The sequence below is a fragment of the Alternaria arborescens genome, assembly GCF_004154835.1.
Source record: "Alternaria arborescens strain FERA 675 chromosome Unknown contig_30, whole genome shotgun sequence".
Classification (NCBI taxonomy): domain Eukaryota; kingdom Fungi; phylum Ascomycota; class Dothideomycetes; order Pleosporales; family Pleosporaceae; genus Alternaria; species Alternaria arborescens.
The window spans coordinates 71,318-93,464 of record NW_021167885.1 but is presented as its reverse complement, the minus strand read 5'-3'; the positions used below and the strand labels follow the sequence as shown (position 1 = coordinate 93,464).

General features: G+C 51.6%; 7 protein-coding genes across 7 annotated transcripts; 3 read left to right on the top strand and 4 right to left on the bottom strand.

The window, feature by feature from the left end:
* Nucleotides 1–49: 49 nt before the first annotated feature.
* AA0111_g9849 (hypothetical protein) lies at nt 50–2,091 on the top strand (the record flags this gene model as incomplete). Its single annotated transcript, XM_028656453.1, has 5 exons — nt 50–97; nt 156–292; nt 543–965; nt 1,018–1,636; nt 1,795–2,091. The coding sequence occupies 5 exons, from the start codon at nt 50–52 to the stop codon at nt 2,089–2,091; spliced, it is 1,524 nt and encodes a 507-aa protein (XP_028502578.1).
* A 1,561-nt stretch (nt 2,092–3,652) lies between these two features.
* On the top strand, nt 3,653–5,251 carry AA0111_g9848 (hypothetical protein; the record flags this gene model as incomplete). The annotated part of the gene is made up of 1 exon (XM_028656452.1): nt 3,653–5,251. One exon carries the CDS (start codon nt 3,653–3,655, stop codon nt 5,249–5,251), a length of 1,599 nt encoding a protein of 532 aa, XP_028502589.1.
* Nucleotides 5,252–6,001: 750 nt separating this feature from the next.
* On the top strand, nt 6,002–6,846 carry AA0111_g9847 (hypothetical protein; the record flags this gene model as incomplete). The annotated part of the gene is made up of 4 exons (XM_028656451.1): nt 6,002–6,091; nt 6,145–6,267; nt 6,325–6,537; nt 6,586–6,846. The coding sequence occupies 4 exons, from the start codon at nt 6,002–6,004 to the stop codon at nt 6,844–6,846; spliced, it is 687 nt and encodes a 228-aa protein (XP_028502572.1).
* Nucleotides 6,847–7,732: 886 nt separating this feature from the next.
* AA0111_g9846 (hypothetical protein) lies at nt 7,733–9,739 on the bottom strand (the record flags this gene model as incomplete). The annotated part of the gene is made up of 3 exons (XM_028656450.1): nt 7,733–9,179; nt 9,239–9,374; nt 9,427–9,739. 3 exons carry the CDS (start codon nt 9,737–9,739, stop codon nt 7,733–7,735), a joined length of 1,896 nt encoding a protein of 631 aa, XP_028502573.1.
* A 376-nt stretch (nt 9,740–10,115) lies between these two features.
* Nucleotides 10,116–12,093, bottom strand: AA0111_g9845 (Serine/threonine-protein phosphatase 2B catalytic subunit; the record flags this gene model as incomplete). Its single annotated transcript, XM_028656449.1, has 6 exons — nt 10,116–10,149; nt 10,199–10,667; nt 10,717–11,155; nt 11,202–11,459; nt 11,507–11,860; nt 11,950–12,093. 6 exons carry the CDS (start codon nt 12,091–12,093, stop codon nt 10,116–10,118), a joined length of 1,698 nt encoding a protein of 565 aa, XP_028502523.1.
* Nucleotides 12,094–13,059: 966 nt separating this feature from the next.
* On the bottom strand, nt 13,060–14,316 carry AA0111_g9844 (hypothetical protein; the record flags this gene model as incomplete). The annotated part of the gene is made up of 1 exon (XM_028656448.1): nt 13,060–14,316. One exon carries the CDS (start codon nt 14,314–14,316, stop codon nt 13,060–13,062), a length of 1,257 nt encoding a protein of 418 aa, XP_028502524.1.
* Nucleotides 14,317–17,805: 3,489 nt separating this feature from the next.
* AA0111_g9843 (hypothetical protein) lies at nt 17,806–21,815 on the bottom strand (the record flags this gene model as incomplete). The annotated part of the gene is made up of 3 exons (XM_028656447.1): nt 17,806–19,849; nt 19,905–21,654; nt 21,707–21,815. The coding sequence occupies 3 exons, from the start codon at nt 21,813–21,815 to the stop codon at nt 17,806–17,808; spliced, it is 3,903 nt and encodes a 1,300-aa protein (XP_028502527.1).
* Between the last annotated feature and the right edge of the window lie 332 nt (nt 21,816–22,147).

Below are 22,147 nucleotides of genomic sequence, written 5' to 3'. Positions count from 1 at the left end.
GCAACAGATTGGAAAAAGAATAACCTCGATCAAGCTCTAAGCCCGTATCATGGCGGCGCCCCACGACGATGAAGCCATTACCACGTATAGTATGCACGTGCGTATATCCTTACCTTTGGTGTACCAATGGGCTGGTTGGCCTAATTGCGACATAGGTATCTGCCAAGTACCTTGAGCTTACGAAGAAAAAACTTGAGTTGACGCGTTTACCGCGTGAACTTGAGTTACCGAACGAGAGGAGATGGGGGCAAGGTACACCGAAGAGTGTGCTTGAACCACTTTTAGACTTCTGGTATGTTAGCTTCTACTTTGCCAAACTTGTACTTGCGTGTAGGAAAAAATCGAGAGTGCGATCCGCAAAGACGTGTATTGCTGTCCTGCGATGGAAAGATTATAACTCCTATGAGAATCAGGACTTACCACTACACGATCTCACAAGCATTGTGATGGATCCACCTCACTTAGAGAACAACTGGCTGTGTTGTCTCATGCATCGCACATGGATTCCGCACCAAACATCCTAGAAACTGACAGTCTCACAGGCTAGAAGGCTATGACTGGCGCGCCGCCGAGTCCCGCTTCAACTCCACCCTGCCCCAATACCGCACGACCATCACTGTGCCCTCTGTCGCCTCTCCTGCCACTACCAAATCGCTACGCATACACTTTGTACACAAGCGATCCAAGCACCCCAACGCCATCCCTTTACTTCTCTGCCACACATGGCCTTCTTCGTTCATAGAGGTTCAACGCGTCATTGACGGATTAACAGATCCGCATTCTCTACCAGGGTATGGCGATAGCACACAACAGGCTTTTCACGTCGTCGCGCCGAGCATACCGGGTTTCGGATTTAGCGATGCCAGTATGGAAGAGAAATTTGGGTTGCACAGAACGGCGGAAGTATTTCAGAAGCTGATGGGAAGGCTGGGGTACACGCAGTTTGTTGCGCATGGAACGGGATGGTAGGTAGGATGTTAATTGGTCTGAGATGTGGTAGCTAACGAACCTTGTTAGGGGCTTTGGCATCTGTCGTGCACTGGCGCTGAGACATTCAAAAAGTTGTTTGGCAGTGCATACAGCGAATCCGTCGTTTGACAAGCCAAAGTTGAAGAGTGGAGCCATGCGGTATTTCAAGTACCGTGTTGCTAAGTTGACAAAGGCAAAAGTGCCGTTGCTGAGCTTTGGTTACATGCCTAGTGAAGTGCAGGCTCCATCACAGAGTATGGCCGAAAAACACCTCGCCATACAGGACGGGATGTATGACGGTGAGCCGCTAGGGCCTACACTGCATCGACTCTACTCCCTCCGGCCGCAGACACTGGCTTTCTCTTTGTGCGATTCACCGGTTGGGTTGCTAGCCGCTCTGCTGGATATCATTCATACGAGGGATCTGCCACAGCGTCCGCTCTCGTCGTCCCGATCGAGGAGTCCGTTCCTCTCGCCTGTTGAGCTGGAGATGCAGGGCGGCGACGAAGAGCAAGAAGAACAGGACGAGTTGCGTTCAACATCTACGGGGCGACCCGGGGATACGACGAGCCCGGGAAGAGCTGAAGGCGATGGGAGAAGCTATACGTGGAGTCCGACGGAGGTACTAAACTTTACAATGTTGCAGTGGTTGCCTGGGCCTGAAGCGGTACGTTACCTTTCATTTGTTTGACGCGTGGGTGTTGAGAAGGTTGGGGGTACTCGTGCGTGACGCATATCTGCCGCTGGAGACCTGTCCAAAGCTACAGTGGCTCGTTTTTGAGATTTTCTTCATGGTTGTTCCTGCTGACGTCCTCCCGCAACTAGGCTCTCCGCTGGCTCCGCCGCGCACACATGGACATGCAATCCCCCTCATACCAAACCTTCACAGGTACTCCCCTGGGCATCTCCACTTTCCTCCCTCCCGACAGCAGTAAGGCGACACCGCTCATGTGGGGTGCGAGCTCTTGGGACATATCCTGGGTGAAGCGTCATGCCGGTCGCCCTGCGACGTTACCAGGCTTCGAAGCCCCGGATGCGCTAGTGCTAGATCTGAGGGAGTGTTTCGCAACGATGATGGACAGAGGGAAGGTGAAGTTGGAGATGCCTGTTAGGGAAAGTTAGGTTGTAATGAGTGTTGATTGAAGATATAGGTATATCAGGTTTGTTGTATGCATTTAGAGCTGAAGGCTGGATGGCGTGCATGGTGTTTCGGCCCGTGGCCATGGGTTGCTGGGAGGATGCTTGTTGGTTGCAGGGGCTGTGCTGATGCAATAGGGTCTGGCATTCTTATGGCGATGTGATATACATGTATATGCAGCTCTCTACGATTGTTATTTCGGGCCACATAATCAAGTTGACTATATCAAACCACGCATGTTTTAGCGTTAGTTGTGCTGGTCGGTCTGTTGCAACGATGCGGCTGGGATAGCTTGGTGAACGAGATTGTAAAGGAGGATGCAGCATATGCCCATCGGGTACTGGGTGAGGGCGTAAGGCTGTGCTGGTAATATCAGGTACCAAAGGTACTACGTGTAAAGCCGCAACGACGGACGGCTAGACCAGGCAGGGTATAGCGCGGATATGGGATGGTAGCATGTTCCCTGATGCATATAACGGCAGCCGATCATGGCAGCAACACAAGTCGGACCTTCTCAGGTCGTGTGTCAGGCACACGGTGGCGGACGCAATACCCGCAAACGACTTGGCTGAGTCGGGTGCAGTGGCAGGCGGCGGGGCGCTCCAGCCACTTGGGACAGGCGGTGACGTCCTGATGCGAAAACACCGCACTCGTTAAAAATCGTGTCGCGTGAAGGCCCGAAGCTCCCACGACGTCGCCCCAGCTGCACGCACGTTAAATTGCCCTAGTCAAGTTTGCTTCCACTGCGCACAGTACGTCGCTCTTCTGATATCCTCAACACGCCCACATCTGTCCACCTACAGCTTGCGACTATCTTTGAGAAGTTGGCCGGCTCATCCATAGGCAGATTCTATCAGCGCCCAACGCCATTGCATTGACTTTTCTGCTCTACGCTCCCCACCAGACTTCCGTCGTCACGCTGGCAGACCTACTCTTCTCCCTCTACACCACTGCCTAGGCTACGGTAGCCCGCAGACCACCTGTTGCCGCCCACTTCGGCTCTTCTATGCGTCGAGAGGACCTGGTACGATTTCTGTCCAAGCCTGCGAAGTGAGTCGTTGTCTCCACGTGAAGCAGTGTGCAAGACATCCAAACGGCCAGCGCTGACCTCCACAGGCCTCGATAACACCCACCACGCCCTCCAACCCACCACCAATTACCATATCTTCTTAAGCAGATCTCCTCGTCTGCTGGACCCGATACTTGCCCAGGGTATCGGAATCTGGTATCGCGAGGACCCCCACGACTGCCACCATTTCCCGGCGCAAGGCCTCGTTTATTCCCCTCAACGCCCGACCTCCCTAACATCGACTACGGTCGGTTACCCTATTCTCCATAAACTGCTGCTGGCACACGCCAGCCTCGCCTACTCTTTGCGACCCGTGGGCCACTTCTTCTCAGGCGAGCACCGCATTGCTTGTCTGAGCGAGGTTGAGCTGCACATAGCTTCATAGCTAGCCACCTCTCACAGCCTCTGTACAAACTCGGCCAACAAACACACCTATCCTATCCGTTCTGTGCGCGCGACAGCCACACAATCGAGAGATGGTCGCTACTGAGATTCCTCAGCACTACACTGCCTCGCCCTCGTCGCATATTGGCACCCCTCACTTGACCATTAACAAGGAGGCTACTATCGATCTCGACTCTACCAACTCTTTCGAGGGTCCTGAGAAGCTCCTGGAAGTATGGTTCAGCGCTTCCGCTACTGAACTGCCTGGACAGGCCGGTCCAGCTGGACTGAAGAAGGTGTCGGCGGATACCTGGAAGGACATGCTCGATCTGGTCAACTGCAAGGTTCTCTCCGTCATCGAGTCTGAGCATGTCGATGCATACCTCTTGTCCGAGTCGAGCATGTTCGTCTTCCCCCACAAGGTGGTGCTCAAGACCTGCGGAACTACTACTCTGCTTTGGGGCCTCAGTCGCATGCTGGAGATTGCTGCAGACGCTGGCTTCCCTTACGTTGCCCCCAAGGCATCCGGCATTGCGCCAGCCGCCACACCATACCGCGTGTTTTACAGCAGGAAGAACTACCTCTACCCTGACCAGCAGCGTGGACCCCACCGCAGCTGGCGCGATGAGGTTCGTTACCTTGACGACCGTTTCCAGGGTGGCAGTGCCTACATGATTGGCAAGATGAACGGCGAACACTGGTACCTCTACATTACCGGTCCAGACACCAGCCTCACCCCTCCTCCCAGTCCTGGTGAGGAGAAGCTTGTGCCTGACACCGAGACCAAGTTTGTGAGCCATCCCCAGCGCTTGTTGCGTGAGCAGGCCACCGACGAAGAAGAGGACGAGACTCTCGAAATCCTGATGACCGACCTCGACGAGAAGAACGCTCGTCAGTTCTATCTAGAGGACGCAAGTGCGGTTGCGGAAGGTCGCTACATTCAGAGGGCTCGTGAAGCTCGCAAGAATGCCATCCAGTCTCTCGGCACTATTGCGGAAGAGAATGGTCAGAGCGAGAGTCTCGGTGGCTCTACTATTCTCAACTCCACTGCCAACACGCACACCTCTGATGATAGCTTCGATGTGTTCGAGCAGACGTCTTCTGACCATTCCGGTTTCAACTCTGACGAGGAGCTCACGTTCCCTGAAGAGCTGACCACCGAGGGCCATACGCTTGGCACCGTCGTCTCTGAGCATTGTGGATTGGCTGATGTCTACCCTACCTCCAAGTACCCTGACGCTCGCATCGACGCTTATCTTTTCACGCCATGCGGCTTCTCTGCTAACGGTGTTATTCCCGCTCCAGGCGGTGCTCCCAACGGCTCTAAGAAGGGTTCTGATGCCACGCATTACTTTACTGTGCACGTTACACCCGAGCCTCAGTGTTCCTACGCCTCCTTCGAGACCAACGTGCCTGCCCGCCAGACTGGCCGAGAGACCGCTGACGTGGTCGAGCATGTAGTCGGTATCTTCAAGCCTGGCAGGTTCAGTGTCACTCTATTCGAGGCCAAGCCTACTGCTGATGAGATGCCTGGCAAGAATGTTGAGAAGGCCAAGAGGATGGAGTCAATCGCAGGATACCGTCGCGTTGACCGCATCGTGCACGACCTAGATGGCTACGACTTGGTCTTCCGTTACTACGAGCGTGACGATTGGAAGGGTGGAAAGCCTCGTCTTGGTGAGATCTTCTAGACGGGTCTGCAATGATTTTCATTACAGGGGAGCAGGGTATTTCTAGGTTTTGCGATTGTATTTGTTGCGTCTTTTGTCCAGCGTTGCGACACAGTCACTACAATGTCTAGCCAGCGTTTGGTAGGATGTTTGGTCAAGTTCCTAATTAAACTTCGCTTCCAAATTACATATTCTATCTCGCAACCTCACAATACTTGCAATCTTAAGCGCTTGTTCTTCTCACTTGAAAAAGACATCCAGATAATCCCTGAACCCTTACGTTGTCCACCTCTGCGCAGCATTTACCTTGCTGTCGCCACCCGCTACAGCCCTAGCACTTGTGCTTGTTTGTCTCATTTTCATCACCACTCGTTGCAAACGCGGGAGAAGTATAGTGCCAGCCACTCGCTGTCTGTCCTCTAGACACCGCTGCCTGACTCTTATCGCTCTCAACATACCGCCATTTGCCTTTACCTATACTTTATCATCATCTCGTTGTAAAGGCGGGGTAGGTAAGTAACCTATAGCATTAGGGGTGAGAGACAGATCCCCGACTATTTGACCGCCTCTGGGAGTAGTAGCATGTACTATATAAGTTTGTCTTTCGTGGGTTGAAGGTTTAGGTTCCTACACTCTACCTAGGTAGTCTATCTACAACTTCCTTGCCTGAACAAACCCCTACTATCTCTACTTTCTACGTATCTACTATTCTTTATCATCGTTGATATGTCATCTTCGCGTGCAAAACGCCCTGCGAGAGCATTGTCCGACATGGGAGAAGATAGCGAGCCGATTTTGTCAATTAAATCCTCAAAGCGCGGAAAGACAAGAACGTCAAGCGTGTCTGTCCGTGGAAGACAGGTAGGTGACAAAATATCTTTCGCTTCATATCAGTACCAACTGTGTATAACTAGGGCGACTCACGACCACGTCAGAATATCAGGGTTCAGAGTATCAGTGACGAGGACCTGCAGGATGTGTCTGACCACAGCGATGACGAGTCTTTCGCACTTCTAGAAGCAGGAAAATCACAGCAAGTATGAGTTCCTACAGAAAGTTTTGGATCTGCAAGAGTACTAACACGTTTAATGCAGAGCCGCAAGAGATCTCACTTTTCTCCAGTGAATACCGGAAGCGCCTTAAAGGACAATCACGAACTGCTTAAAAGCTGGAGCGTAGAAGAAGTGGAGGAAGTCCTCCATGCCAAAAAACAAGAAGAAGACCTGAAGGTCAGGAAGAAGTACGAGGCCAAGGCAAAGAGCGATGTCGATGTTGCAAACGCAAAGAAGGAGAAGTCTGAGCTCGAGGTGCGCATCTCTTGTCTACTCATAGATCACCTTTCTAACCAACAACAGATCAACTATGGCTATGACTTCGAACTCTATAGCAGTACCAGTGCTAAAGGCACAAGCGAAAGATGGTTCATCCACTGCGAATCAGCTAAATCAAAGCCGGAGAAGATCTTTATACCCAAGGAAAAGGTCCCCAAAGACCAACTGCTCTACGTCAAATGGAACAACTTGACCAAGAAAGAAAGAGTCCAACATGGCAACCCTTTCAGGAACTATCTCAACGTTGAAATTCCAGGGTTCATCTCAAGAAGAAAAATACGGTAATCTTCTTATCAACTTCTCTTGGTAAGATCGCATGAATCTGTTTCTCCAACTTTCCCTCTTCTTCAACATCGCTAACTATACAACACAGACATGCTTAGATTGTTTTCATGTTCCTTATAACTAGCGATTCGATAGTGTAGCGGCACGGCTTCTGTTTGGAAATTTCATCTCACTCCATCTCAGGTTTTTCTTGTTAGTTGCGTCTTGCCCAGCGAGAAAGGTACAACCAAACTAAGCACGGTATCTATTATCATAACATCTCTTGTAACTAGCTAGTCTTCTTCTGTACATGACAAACTAAAAGTACCTTTACCTTTTCTCCCTCTGTAACGTGACTTCTCTAGCTTCTTTAAGATATAGATGCATATTCTTCTCTCTTTATATAGTAACGATGTTACTCACAAACAGGCCTTAGCTACGGTGTCTTAACAGAGACTGTCTTTCGTTTCTTGCTGTGTGACATCACTGTCAAAGACGGTTAGCAATGTTGTAGGGAACAGTATAACAGGCTACCTCGTGATCTTTACAAACGAAAACGACAGATAACCACAGTGAATCAGGCTAGATACCGGGTGTTGATGCTATGCAGCAGAAATTGGGAATATATTCCCGCAACTACATGATAAGCTCCAGGGCCTGACACTGTGAGTAGCCACACATCACGGCGAATGGGCATAATAGGGCTGTGTGATTGAGCAAGATATGGTAACTTGCACCAAGTCAGGGTGCATGTGCGGTATCTTCAATCAGCGATGTTGGCAGCCATTATGCCACGAGAAGGTTGAGTGAAGATAGTCACTCAAGACAATTACTCGTTTCAATCATTTTAACGGAAAGATCATGCCATGCAATATTGGGTCGGCTTCATATACATCTATCATACACTTCACTTCCCAGCACCACCATTCACCCGCTCAAGTGCCTCTCTAACCTTTGTTACAGCTTCCCTCGCTGCCCTCCTCTCAGCAACGCTTTCATCCTCAACATACTCCTTTCCTCCATTCCTGATAATGAATCTGACCCTTTCCTCTGTACCTTTCAACGTACGTCTCCCTTCTTCTCTCAGGGTATCCTCCCACGATTCTCTAGCACCTTCCCATAGCTTCTGCATACGGCGAAGAGAGAATGTGAGACCAAGTGCTGCGACAGCCGAAGCCTCAAAGACGGAGAAGGAAGATACTGAGGCGTAGAGGAGTGCTGACGCAGCAGAAGAGAGGGACGTCGTGCTGAAGGTCTGCAAGATGAGTCGTTGAGCGAGGGCCTGGAGAGGGGGGACAGTGTCGTTTATGAGCTCTGTGCGAGCAGCAGGAATGTGATCAGACCATGGCATCGGCTTCCGGACGTTGGTGGAGAGGTCCGTTCGTGGATTCTCTGCTGTTGGTGCTGTTTCCTGCGTTGTCACCTCAGGGATGTTAGCGACAGCGAGGTGTTGGACGTCATCTGGGAATCCGGCTTGATTCATGCGACCGGCGAGGTAGATGCTGTTCTTCTCCGCCGAGACGAGCCATCGCCGTTCGAGGATCTCAGAGCTGATCATTGTGACATCGTCGACACGCCAGAGTAGCTTCCACCAAGCCAGCTTGTGCCAGTTCTTCGCTGTGAAGGCTTCATCGAGCTGGTCGCGGAGCTCTGCATGAGACTTCTCGGCCCAGGTTTCGAGATGGCCAACGATAGACCTTGTTACATCTTGTTCTGTTGGAACGGAAGCAATTTGCTGTAATCTTGCAACGTCTTGTTTCGTGATGCTCGCTTCCACATCATCCGCTATAGAACTGATAAGTGTCTTCATCGGTGGTTTCAAGGTGCCTGTAGCCTGGAGATCTTGAATCAGCCACTCCGACAGCGTGGGCAAGCCGCTCTTGAACCACCCCCGCTCGTATATGATGGAGTTCTGAATTGATTCACGGAAGCTGTCGAGTGCCGTTGTGCCGACCTGAATATTGATAGGGGCGCTTGCGGTATGAGTGTCTTGTTTCGCCTCTTCCGATGGCGCGGGAAGGTCAACAGCCATCTTCACGACCTCCTGTGCCTCTTCCAATCCATCCGCCGAGAATCTTCCAAACGCAATCGCACTGTCTAGTCCTTCTCCCAGTACCAATGTCTTATGTACGGGGTATGGGACTGGTAGTCCTCGTGCAGAAGTGGCCTGGAGTTTGGGAACCAACAACGATTCAGTAGAGCTCTCCGTTATCATATGAGGTACGGATTTGGCGACATTGACGTTGATGGTAGACACGAGGACCTCTAGGTTGTGCGACTGTAGTGTTCGTGAGGGTATTGAGAGGACTTTGTAGAGGGGTGAAGGCGCGTGTGCATCGGGGTCATCGCCATATCTATACGACAAGCATGTTAGAGACTGTGGTATCTGCTGCGATAGTGGGGGTGCACATACTTTAGTAGTACCGCCCTCTCGTTGCCATCGCTTGTCTTCACGAGCTCCTTCTCCCACTGCTCTTCAGCACCCAGCGGATCTGCGAGCAGTAGCCGTGCAAGCTGCTGTGCACTTAATTGACTGTTCAGACCGAGAACTATATCTCGTCAGTTGCTAGCTCCTCGAGTTGTACTGCGCGTATACCGTACCAGCAACTCTTGTGACGGCATCCTGCGCGGCGAGACCCCGCAGTGCCAATTGCAGCCTGCTGATATTGACATATGTTTCGGCGGCTCCACTGAGCGCGGACAGCGCATCATACAGCTCCTTGTTCCGGGGTGGGATGTGCGGGCGCAGATTTATCGCGGTCGGCGAGACATGTGTCGATGCGGAGCGCACGCGGAGGATCGTCGAGCGTGAGGTGAGGACATTGCGACAGCGACGCGCAAGCGGGAGCCGATCAATCGTCCCTGCCTTGCGAAAGATCGTCAGTCGCGGCACTGAGGCCACCCATGGAGGCATCGGGCTTGAAGTTGAGCATTGCTGTTGAAATGTCCATGTTGACGTATGTCGGCAAAGCTAGCTTCGGCCCGGGCCCGTGCGCAGTCTGCTCACATCACGCTTGCACAACGAAGTCGATGCGATTTGTTTTGATAGGGATGTGATTTTATTTGATTCAATGAGAAGTCGACCCCTTTGAGGTTGAGCAGTCGACCGACAAATTACTACCGTACTTCGTAAGGTGATACCTCTAGGTTTCGCTGGTCCACATACGCCTACGTGGTATACTGATGACATTTGGTGGCCCGCCAATACAGAAATCAAGAACCTAAACATCCTGCTGTGTCATAGCTCGTCTATCAGCCTCACTCTCGGATCGCGAGCGCTTGAATCGCGCCTAGCTTCTCCGGTTGCGTCCCGATCCAGATGACCTACATCAGTTAGCAGATGTACAGCATGTCGAGTTAGGAGAACACTTACATGCTAATACGCCTTGCGACGGTGGCGAGCCCTTGGTCGTTATCGGCCTCCTTGGTAGCCTTTTCGAGAGCCTGCTCTCGGCTAACCTCCTGAGACTTTCGTACCTCTTCGTGGCTCGGCGGGAGCCTCTCGTTCTGTAGATCAACCTTGCGAGCGTCCTCGAAGCTGTGAATGGCCTGCTTGATACCTTCTGCACCAAGCATGAGAGTGCCCGCGGGGAGTCGACCACCCGATGCTGTCTTCAGCTCAGTAACGCGCTCAGACTCCTCACGCAGCACTTGGAACACGCGGGAAAGTCGGCCAATGGCCAGAATCTTGTTTTTGATCGCACGTCGCTTGAATTCGGTGGATTCGGGATCGAGGCTGGAAAGAGGAGGCGATGATGGTCCTGACGCCAGAGAGCTGGGTGTCTCTTCCTCGAGTTCCTCCTTGGAGCAGGTGTTCAAAATGGCGATGAGCATGTCGGTAACTAGAGCTTGTTAGTCCAGGTCCTGAATATGGACAGTGATTTTGCTTACTCTTCTCACCAACGAAGGGCAATGACCATGTGAAGACGTCCATAAAGTTGGGCAGCCAGTAAGGGTGAGGTGTACAGTTGAACTGTCGGATGTTCATGACGTTGTTCTCGTACTTGAGAACCGCAGCCTTGTTGTTGTACACGTCGAGGTAGTTCGGCGCACTGAAGATTGTCATGACACTAGGGAAACCAGTTGTCCGTGTTTTCCTGTACATTCGGTATCCAGCATCTTGAGCCTCGTGCGCGCGAATAATTGACAAGAGATTGTTCTTCTCGAGGAAAGCGCAGGCAGCCGGGTATGAGAAGAAGTATGAGCATCCACGAACGTGGTTGTGGACGAAGAAATCGTTGGTCTTTTCCTGACCAAACTCCTCGAGAGGATCAGCCCAGAGAATGTCGCACATGAGGCCGTGGGTAGGTGGCTCGCGGAAGCGGTCAATCTGACAACGTTAGCAATGGCGCTGTACGTGGAGCTGTTTTGCGTACGCTCTTCAAGTCATCCAGAGTGTGTAGCTCAGGGCTCAGTCCACCGTGTATGCACAAGAACTGCTTGTTCATGACAGCGGCTAGCGGTAATGCGCAGAAGGAATCCATGCATGCTTCGTACACGGCCTCGGAGTACTTGTGCTTGCACTCGAGCTTGAAGGTGAAGTAGTCGGTCAAATGGCGGCACTCGTGGTTTCCGCGAAGTAGCCAGAGCGTGTTGGGGTACCAGATCTTGAGAGACCAGAGGTACAGAACGCACTGCGAGTGTCAGCCAATGCATATCAACCGTCGCTTCGTTATCCTACCTCTATACTGAAGTAGCCGCGATCGACGTAGTCGCCCAAGAAGAGGTAGCGCGTCTCCGCTGGGTCGCCACCGACTTCGAACAGCTTCATGAGATCGTAGTATTGTCCATGAACGTCACCGCACACAGTAATGGGTGCATCCATCTCAAGCATGTTGGGCTCCGACTTGAGAATCTCGGTACCCTTCTTTATGATCCATAGCGCCTGTTGCTCGGTCAAGCGACCTTCACGGTAGAAGTGCTGCTTCAGGAATTGGATGTTGGGCTTTGTGCGATCTTGGGGCGAGAAGAATTGCTCATCGGTGGGTGGGTGGAAGGCGGGTGCTTGTACGTCTGGGGAACACGGCACGGTTAGCTGGCTGCATACCTCTGGAACGTCGCAAAAGCGCAGGTCATGGCTAGAGAGTACGGCGGGAGGCACAGATTGAGCATACCTTTTCATACACGCTCCTGTGTGCTCACTTGGTTTTCATCTTCCATAGTATGCAGGGGGAAGTCGATCTCAGGGAGCGGCTTCTTCTCACGCACGGCGCGAATAGCATTGTCAATGTACTGGGACTGGTCGACGTCCTTTTGTTGGTTGTCCATGTTGGGCAATCTATGCAGTCTATGCAGCAAGCCGTAGGGTGTGAGCACAAGAAGACGGTGGAGGTGAAGGCAGCGAAGTAGTGGGGCGAGCGCAATGACCGCTTAAGCTTGAGTGGCGGCGGCGTGCGAAACGAAGGCCTCGGCGCGTTCTAATTTCTGGGGCCTGACAGCACGAGATGGCAGTAGTCAAATGGCCGGAGTGAGAATTGTCGTCTGGCTCGTCGCGTGCTCGGGTGTGCGCTGGCGACAGGAGCTTAGGGCTGAAAGTGGGAATCAGAGGGGAAGTCGCCGCCGGTCCCCTTGGCTGTTCCCTGTGTGCCTGCCACCCAATCACAAGCCCGCCATCCCAAGGACGTCATAAACCGGTGAATAGCCTCGTGGTCCACCTTGGCTACACACGCTCGTAGCCACAATTGATGTGGCTTACCGAACTTGAGATGAGACAGTTGAGACTCGAGGTCATGTTAATGGTGAGCCCTTGCTCGGTTGTCATGCGCATCTTCACCAAAGACTGTTGGAGATTCGTAACAATGAGGGCATACTCAGGGAATCATGCGAGCCACAAAGATCAAGCATGGGAATAGTTTCATAGAATGAATGAGCGATATATTGTGTTTTGTACAGTAGGTACAGGGTATGTTGCACTCGTAGACACGAGGCTGATCACAGCGCTTCTCTCTAAACAAGACAACAGGGCATGCCGACCCGATCTAGAGCCGGTCATGAAAGAATGGATGTAACAGCAGTAAAGCAAAGAAGAAATTCACGAGCGAGACCAAAAGTGTATCTGCGCAACGTGAGAAGGTATATCAACAAAAGACCCAAACCCATCCCAACCCATGTGACAACCCGATCCGAAGGTGTCCCAATCCGTATCCCAAACTCCAAGTATTGCATTTCGTAGCCCGCGGCTGAGGGTATGTGAGACTGTCCAAGACATTCCAATGACCGTGCAAAGCATGACCCTTAGATGAAGAGAGACGAGCCGTGGCGGCGGTGGAGGTGGGCGCGAGGGAACTTGGGTGATCGCTTGAGGGAAGCGGTGGCAACGACAGCTCCGGCAGAGCAAGACATACCGTTGGCAAGAGCTTGAGGCACAGCACATCCGCGGTTGCAAAGACCGAATTGGTTCTCGCCCATGCAGACAACAGCGCCATCGTTGTCACAAGGAGTGCAGTCACTGCCGCTGGCGGGGGCGCTAGGAGTGCTGTTGTCAGGGACTTGAGGGGCTGCGCTAGAGGCTGGCTGTTCGGGAACGCTGCTCGGCTGCTCGGCGCCGTAGGTAGGAGTAGGGGCAGCAACAGGAGCAGTGGGCTCAGCAGCGGGGGCGGAAGAAGCACCAGGAGCGAAGACACCACCACCGTTAGAGGGCAGAGCAGCGTATCCAGAAGTAGCAGCAGGGGCCTCGCTAGATGCAGGCGGTGCGGCGTAACCAGAGGTGGCAGCAGGGGCTTCGCTGGCTGCGGGTTGCGAAGCATCAGGCTTAGTAGGCGATCCAATTTGACCGTTGCCAGCGCCCATCTTGGTCATGGTCGCGCAGCCAGCACCAGTGAGGGTGTCTCCCAATGAAGCACCGTTGCCTTCCGCAATGCTTTGACCAGGGTTGGGGTAGTTGAAGTCTTCATTCTCTGAGGTAGTGCAAGAAGTGGCAGGCAGATTGGCGACAAACATATCAGGTAGAGACGAAAGGGCCTCAGAAGCGCTTGCGGTAGATGCCTTTCCGGTGCCACTTCCAACCTGAATGGGCGCACAGTTCATGTAGAACTCGCGGTTGCCGACCTTGTTGAGCCCGGTCCATGCAAAAGTGTATTGACCGTCAGGAATGTTGTCGGGCATGGTGACAGGGAAAGTAGCAGCCTGGGTGCCATCTGGATTCTCCTGCAGGTTGCCGGTGGCGTTTGACGGGCAGCCACCAACAACACTGTGGATGACTTTCCATTGGGAAGACTCGGATGGCTGTTGGTCAGTGGTGATGGAAAACTGGCATGATCCACCACCGTGAACAGCAGAGCCAAGGAAAGAGACTGTTTGGGTCTCTCCAGCGTTCCACTGGTTCATCTGTGTGACGTCGTATACACCGGGACGTTGCTTGCATGGAAAGTCGGCAGGCTCTAATGGTGAGCTCGTGAGACTGTCGAAACCGTATGGCTTGGGGTGGTCCATCCTCATGTGAGCTGTGGCACTGGCGGCAAGGGCCAACAGGAGTGTGGTTTGGGAAAACATGTTGATGGTTGAAGGAATGAGGTAAGAAGTAGATATTCTTGGTTGTGTATCGCTAGACCTGCTGAGCGATGAAATGAGTGTGATGGCTGTGGTTGTCGAAGTTTGCGAGCCAAGGAGTACTTGATATAGACTGGAGAATTGTTGTTGAGTCTAGCTCTTCGGTGATGCACAGCAATTGTAAAGAATGTGATCTGCCACTGGCAAGACGTGCAAAAGCAAAAGAAACAGAGAAGAAGTTTGGTACTGCTGTGAATAGCCTGTGATGAGAAGGAAAAAGCGATGGAACCGTGTTAGGTTATATAAGGATGTTCATTTACAACCCACATGGCTAGCCCGTGGCGGTCGGGAGGGAGACGTACAGCAGTGCAAGGACTCAGGAGCCTATGTCCGGCGGATCACCGTGAAGAAGCATAGGCTATTCGACGAAGCAAGGCTTCTCTTGCAACGGTTGACGGGCTTCTTTCGGCTGGCGTGCCCCTCCCGGTCTAGCGGCAGGGGAACGAGCACAGGATAAGTGGTGTAAAGTCAAAGTCCTGAGCTCTCGGCAGGCACGATACCGATACCATTGGCCATGTGGTCATGACAAGAGCATTGTCCATGAAACAAAAAAGCGGAGAGCGACTCAGATAGGAAAGCATTGGTGCGAGGCTATGGCCAGGGGCCCGACGTCAGGTTTGAAGTTTGTGCCGGTGGTCTGTGTGTTATGCAGGGGAATGCCGAATCCTAGCCTATCGATAACTCCATGACCAGATGAGCTAGCTATGGTGTGGAGTGGCGATCGCCTGCTAAAGCTGAAACGATCGGCATCCTTCGCGAAAGTTGCTGCGGAGCCTCCTATTGGCAGGTGTGTTCGTCCACAAGCACACCGGGCGTACGCATATGACTTGTTCGACGACAAACCAGCTCGCACAATCGTGACTCCTCGCAAGCTACGCAGAAATTACTTACCGCCGTGTTTGCGACACGGGCGGCTGCTTCGATACTAGAGGATGCAATGTAGCGGACCGGCCACGATGACAAAAGGTCTTTGATTGCAGGCCTTGCGGGCGACAGGCCGCGACGATGTCATCGAACTTCATGCGTCGCAAACTGGGTATCCCTCCTCATGCGCAAGGTCCTTTTGGGCCTCCACCTTTTTAGCCGTCATATCTGTTACCTTTGACAATATTAGACCCTGATTATTGTCAGCCTTCGTTCTATGCATGGTTCATGGCGGCGAACGCTGCTAATCTTGGAGATCGACACAATGCGACCGTCGTGGCCTCGTGTGTCCAGGTGGCTGCGCCACATCGTGAACAACTCGGCTTCGGATTAGGCGTCGGTGAAGACGCAGAACGTAAGGGTGGCGGGGTTCCAGAATAAGGACAGTGTGGCTGTGGCGTCAGGCTGCGCGCATGTCGTGACCCGGCGGCAGCGACGCGTGGGTCTCGCTACCAATACGCCGTCGACACCAGCTCGTGATGGAAAAGCGCCCTCGCCTCCAGCCTTCATCGCTCTATCGACTGATTGGGCGCCTGCTAACGACAGCTTGTTTCACCAAATCACTCACGCGCAAACAGCTCACAGATGATAGACTCGTGGGGAGACCAAGTTGCCAGGCACTCCTTTCCTCTCAAAGCTGATCAGTGGAGACCGAAAAGGCTTGAATGGCTTTGTTTCAGGTGTCTTTTAAACTGCAGGAACTGGACCATCCACCATCAGCTGTGACTTAAAAAAGCTAACAGCGCGAGACAAAACAACGGCAAAATCACTCTTGCCGTTACATCTTACTGGCCATGCTGTTACCGATGCCTAGCGGGCACAAAACAGCGCGCTTGATGTAAGTATCTGAAGGTTGTCAGAACATATTGAGCAGATGTAACAAACACGAGTGAGACACAAAAACGGGTAATGACAGCCGTTTCCCTCTCATCTAGACGGTACGATGCGATGACCGTGGAGAAAGGGTTCAGGCACAAGCTCCTTGGTCTTGCGAAACCCAGCATGTGATAGTTGGTCATCCACGCTTTCCACGAAACACGACTCGAACCACATTTCTTTTTACAGCTGCCTGTTCCAAAGACTAAGTTGTTCTTCCATAGTCTATAAAGGTGCACTCTCGGAAGTTCCAGTAGTCTTCCCCGACAGCACGAGCGTTACTACGCGTCACCGTTCTCCACAACTAGTCGATCTCAAATCTCCGTCTCACGGCTCGCTCAACCACGAACTGCAAGATCAGGCTAACAGTGAAGTCGCGGGCCTCGAGGCTTCCAAACTTCGCACATGCCAAGTCGCAAGGTGGTCGTCATTTCCGACACGACCAGTCACATAAGGGCAAGATGGTACTGCTGCAGGACGTCGACTTTGTCACCCTTGTCGTCGAACTTCCGACCACTGAACAGGCCCACTAACCCGCCCAAGACAACTTCACACGTGTAGTCCAACCGGATTGCTGTATTCTCTCTATGTCAACACTCTCTTCGGCAGTAAACCTCTTTAAGTATTCATCCCGCGTGAACCTCAAATGTTCGGCAAAGCTAGTGTTCACCCCTCTCAACACGTCTGGGACTGGTATTTCATTCACAAGCTGCGGTCCCGCTACTCTGATGCAATCTCCTTCCCATTCGTCTCCCTCCAATTACAGAGCCGTACCTTTCGTCCCGTCGCCAAACCTGCTGCAGAGCAGAGTATGAACTACGCTTGAATAAGAGTTTTCTTTTGATAACCCCCGCTCTTGTGACGAACCCGTTTACCGCTTGCAGTGAGTCCGATGCATGAATTGTGCAACATCATGTTTAACCCTTTCGCGCATCTTCCGCAGCACCTTTGAAGTTGCCTCGACATGGGCGAGCCTAAAAGCGTAGTGCCTACTCTCCACAAGCGAGACTACGGGAGAGACTTTTCACGTTGATCTTCAAGTAACAGGATTCCCATTGGTAGTGCAATCTTAACGTATGCAGGGTATGAGTTTTCTGTTTATTGGATGGTGAGATAGGGCTGCAGTTCATCGAGAATCGTACGAGTCTTCTCACTTCGACGTTTCTTGAGGCTCATGTTACTTTTTCAGAGGCGGCGCCCATACTCTACTGCGCCATTTGCAGAAAGCTGTTGTAGTTCAACACGTGAACAGCTCCGGCTCCCAAGTGGCTCTAGTACTATTGCCGATCTCCATCAAGATAGCGTCCACTGTAACTGCTAATGAGAGCAGCTAGAGATTGTCGAGTGGTGGATATCACATGAACCCTGGCTCACACCCCACTACCTAATTGATTTGACTTTGGCTATGATCTCACTTGATAGCCCTGGGATTCATGGTCTAGCGTAACCGGTTACAAGAGCTCCATTCAATCCTGCAGTGGTTCTAGAATAGCGAACATCTTCTCTATTAGATACTGATACAAGGACGAGCAGTGATCAGGAGAATACAATTCGATTGTCCGCTAGTCTGCTATTCACTACAACCACTGGGTTCATCAAGAAGCATTCTTCTGTAAGCTTTATGAATTACTCTCAACTAGCCGCTCCCTTTCGCCAAGAGACGATCTTTTTCTCGAACCATGTGGTTTTGGACCTAGCCCTCACAAATGGTGTCTTCTCAATTCCGATATGAACGCGCCCGTCGCCGCCACCAATGAAACTTCCGTATCCATATCTCGCATTCAGTTTCTCAAGGTGTTGCGCGCGGCCTGCCTTATCCAAATATGATGTCCCTCGCATGTCTAGAACGGCGCCGCTGGCGGCAAACAGGGCGATTAGAGATGCGATCGACGTGGGCATCCGTGCGAGGTACTGGCCTGGCCGCCGCATGTAGACTATGATGGCTACAATAGCATAGGTGCAGAAGATGGCCTCGGATATTGCAAACATTGGTGTGGAAATGAAGAGACGCTTCTCTGGCTCTATACGCCAGCCCCGGAGTGATTGCAAGCTTCGCGCGTCGCTAGGGACTAGCAACTTGTCTTTGTTGAGCCCCATCCAGATTGCAAACAAGAGTGCGTGAGCCTTTTTTAGTGGAGCTTCAATGTCTTCGAATGTCGGAAGACCTTGCTTGGGGTCGATTAGCCGACTACTGTTTGCCACATGGCTGACAAAATAATTGATGAAGTCGTCGGAAAAGCTATCATTGTGCCAACCAGGGTTATCACCTTTGAAAATGTACCTGTTGGACTGTCCAATAATGTTCAAAGGATTGTTGCTGTAGATCCCTTCCGGTTGCTTGTCGTCAAGGGTAACGTTTTGTACTTTCTTTTGCAGTCGGCCACTAGAGTCAACCCGAACAGTCGCAAAGCCGGTCGTTAATCTTGGCCGACAGTGAACGAATGTAGAAGTCTTCTCATCCAGGATTACTGGTTTTATCTCTCCGCAAGATCCAGTGGGATTCCGGAGCCATCCCATAACGATTGATCCCATGCACACTTCTGCGTCAGCCTGTGTAGCGTTTACAGTTGGCTCAAGGGTAAACACGAGCTGGGCTGCGCTTGGTCCTGTAACGCAAGAGCCGGAAGCTATGGAAACCGGACCTTGGCGCATATAAGGTGCCGTCTTTGTGCACTTGACAGTTCTTCCCGTATCGCTGGTTACTGTAATATTGACCGATGGCCAAATAGCTTCGTCCGTTGAGAATCGCTTATAGATACCAGCGTGGAAGTTATTGTCGAATTTGAGGCCATTACATTCGAGCTTTGCGCCAAAAGCTCTCGTTCTAACTTCTAGTTCGTTCGTTGTCGTGGTGTTACTTTCCTCAGGGATAAACGGGAGATAAAACATGCTTTCGTCGGTCCATGCTGGCAGCGGTATGCCTTGCCTCAGATATGAATCCGCAACCAAAAATTGGTCTTCTCCATTACTGCCTCGGTAAGCACCAGATGCCTCAGAGGAACCGAAGGAAAGGCCACCCACTGGGCCTATAGTTCCATTTACTGGCACAAACTTAAATTGTAAATGCTGAGACACTGCCGTTGTATGCTGCATGTCGATAGTGATCTGGTTGAATAGACCTGCGAGACTCACTGCGAGCAGGTTTGCCAGTAGTGCCATAGTGCACACAGCGGCAAGAACGAAATGCTTTGATCTTAGAGCTTTGAAAACAACCAATTGTGGTGGGAGAGAAGCATAATCGAGATCGATTGACTTCTTGGCGCGTGCATTGCAGCTCTGCAACTCTTCGATGGGTTGTAGCATACAGAGTAAACGGTTGATTAGAACCCATATCGGCTCAATGAGTGTAGCCACGGCCGTGGGGATGTAGTTCTCGAGGATATTTTGTACAAACGTGTTCTTCGAAGGAAGCGGTAGGCCTGGTTCAGTTAACAACCAGAAGCTTCCAGAAGCCATGGGGCAATATATACCTTGCATGTGAGCTTTCGCGAAGAGCACGGTAAGAACTATTGCTAGCGCGATCAACACACTGACAAACGGGCCAGCAACCCACAAGCTGAACTCAATTGGTCTAACTGGCTTCGCGATATCTGTTGGTGTATCACGGCGTTGTGTTGCTGATGTCAGACCGTTGTCGTTTCCGATGAATTCAGGACCTTCGCCTATTTCGAAAATTCTATTACAATCATTAGCCCGACTGTGTTGCAGTCCGCATTTCCGGTTAAGCTCACCCAACAGACGCTCCGTCATCAACGAGCTTGTAGCGCTTGTGTCTAAGGTGTTCCTCAATTCCTTTCATCGTACAGCAGTCCAGTCCTTCGACGTCGGCCAGCAATGGCTCGTTGTCAGCTACCATCGCCATCATAGCTGCGATGGTACTGGGATTGGAGTGAAGGCTCTTCGTGCGTGTGACTGAAAGGTATAGTAGTGCGATTGTGGCGAGCGAGATAGCGCCAAGGAAGCCCTCTACAATGTATACGAACACAGGCTCGAGCAGCACGGCTTCCGTGCTGTCGGTCACCTGCCCAGTGACATTCTCAGACGTTCGGAATCTTTGATCAAGAACATCCCGCATCGCCCGAGAGAACATCAGTCGATACCCATCAGCATAGGATCTGGCCAGCACTTTCCAATCCAAGTATTCTTCCAATGGCAAATTGCTGACAGCTAAGGCTAATCCGACCATTGGTTGTACCATAGCGGCGCCCTTGGGCCCACTGGTCAAGCTCAGATTTGTTCGTCCGATGGAGTCGTAATAGTCAGGTACGGATTTCATCGGTAGCAAGTCCCCTCTCACTTCGTCTCCAAGCGATTTACTACTCATCAACTGCTCCAGGCGGGACGTGTTGAACAAACCCGATGCTAGAGGCACCTTTTCGCCAGTGGGCCTGACCATGGAAGGCTCCAAGGTCACTGCATCCACAGTCGCCAATACCGGTTGTTGATAATAAGTTGGCCAGCAGTAAATTGCAGTGACGTTCTGCATTGAATCGGTGTCCCTGGCCTTGTTTCGCGCTATAGCGGCGTAGAAAGTAGAATTGCTAGTGGTCGGGCAGGAACTGTCGAGAGAGTAGTCGGCAAATCCCAGAGGATTCCAATAGCCCACATACATGGCAGTGAATTCTCTATTGTTGAGTACTGGTCTTCCTGGCCATGCTTTGTTGTCACCTGTAGTGATGTTGCCATCCAACCCCATCTTGAAGGAACATCCGTTCGTGCTATTTGCAACAACACCACCACGCCCCGGTATCTTGCTAAGCGTGGCAGGCTCACAGTATAGATCTACGCTATACATGATCGTTGGGGCGGACCAGTTGCTCCGAGGTACAGCTTCATCCAAGGAGGTGGGTTTTGGCCGGATTGGTGCAATCGTGTAGTTTCGCGCCATATACTGTGTAAGAGTTTCGTTCAGAGCCGCAATTGCGTAAGTTGATTGGGCAAAGCGCAATGTCAGATTCGACGCCTGGTCGCTAGCTGATAGGAACGCCGTAGATCGATCGAAAGGAAGTGTAACATTCCTAGTGATGGTTTGCGTAGAAAAGATACCAGCCTGGGTAGGTACTAAGCCCAAGGTCACTAGAACCACAGCAAAAGAAGCCCAAAATACAGGCCAGTGTCTGTCTCTAGCAGCCTTCAACGGGACCAGGGGTACGAAGTCGAATGGGTAATGCAGAAGCAAAGAATCTTTCCCCAGAGCACCATCCTTCTTGCTTAGTTGATAATATGGCTCCAATCGTTTCGTCTCTAAATCGATCCATGCCCAGTAGATACTAAAGATTACGGCAATGATTGTCGGAAAGTAAAGATACAGAAAGGTTCGACTTAAAGGAAGTTCGTTGATCTTAGGAGCAAAAATTATCCCGTCATTTCGCTGGCTGCATACGAGTAGATATTGGAGAATAGCGATAATGGTCCAGCAGACCAGGATCGTAAAGATGAGAACCGGTGCGCGCAACGCTGTGGATTTCCAAAGTTTGGGGGCTATCAAGTCGTTAATAGGACTCCTCTTCGCATGACTTTAAGCATAACGTACTTTGATGTTCTTCACCGCGCTTGAAGACTGAAACGATGGTATGCGACTTCTTAGGTCCAATAGTATCTGGAAAGTCTGATCGCGCCACAGGCGCTAGGGTAGCATCCATGACGAAGAAAAGAATACGCGACGAGTAAGCAAACAAGAACCGCAATACAAGAAACACAAAGCAACGGGAGTAGATTCAGGCATTCTACACGTCGAAAGCATAGATACTTAACGGCACCATCGTGGAGCATAAGCGCCCCCAAAACTCACGGCGCGAGACTGCGCCGCATTGATGGACGTCACCCAATCATTTAGCGACCGCAATCCCAATTTGGATAAGAACCACAACGTCGGAATGCGACAACTGTGGGTAGTCGACGAGCCTCCAATGCGATGCTCGAGTTGTGCGGGAAGTGGATCCATACTTTACTGTGAGAATAAAAATGCAGGTAC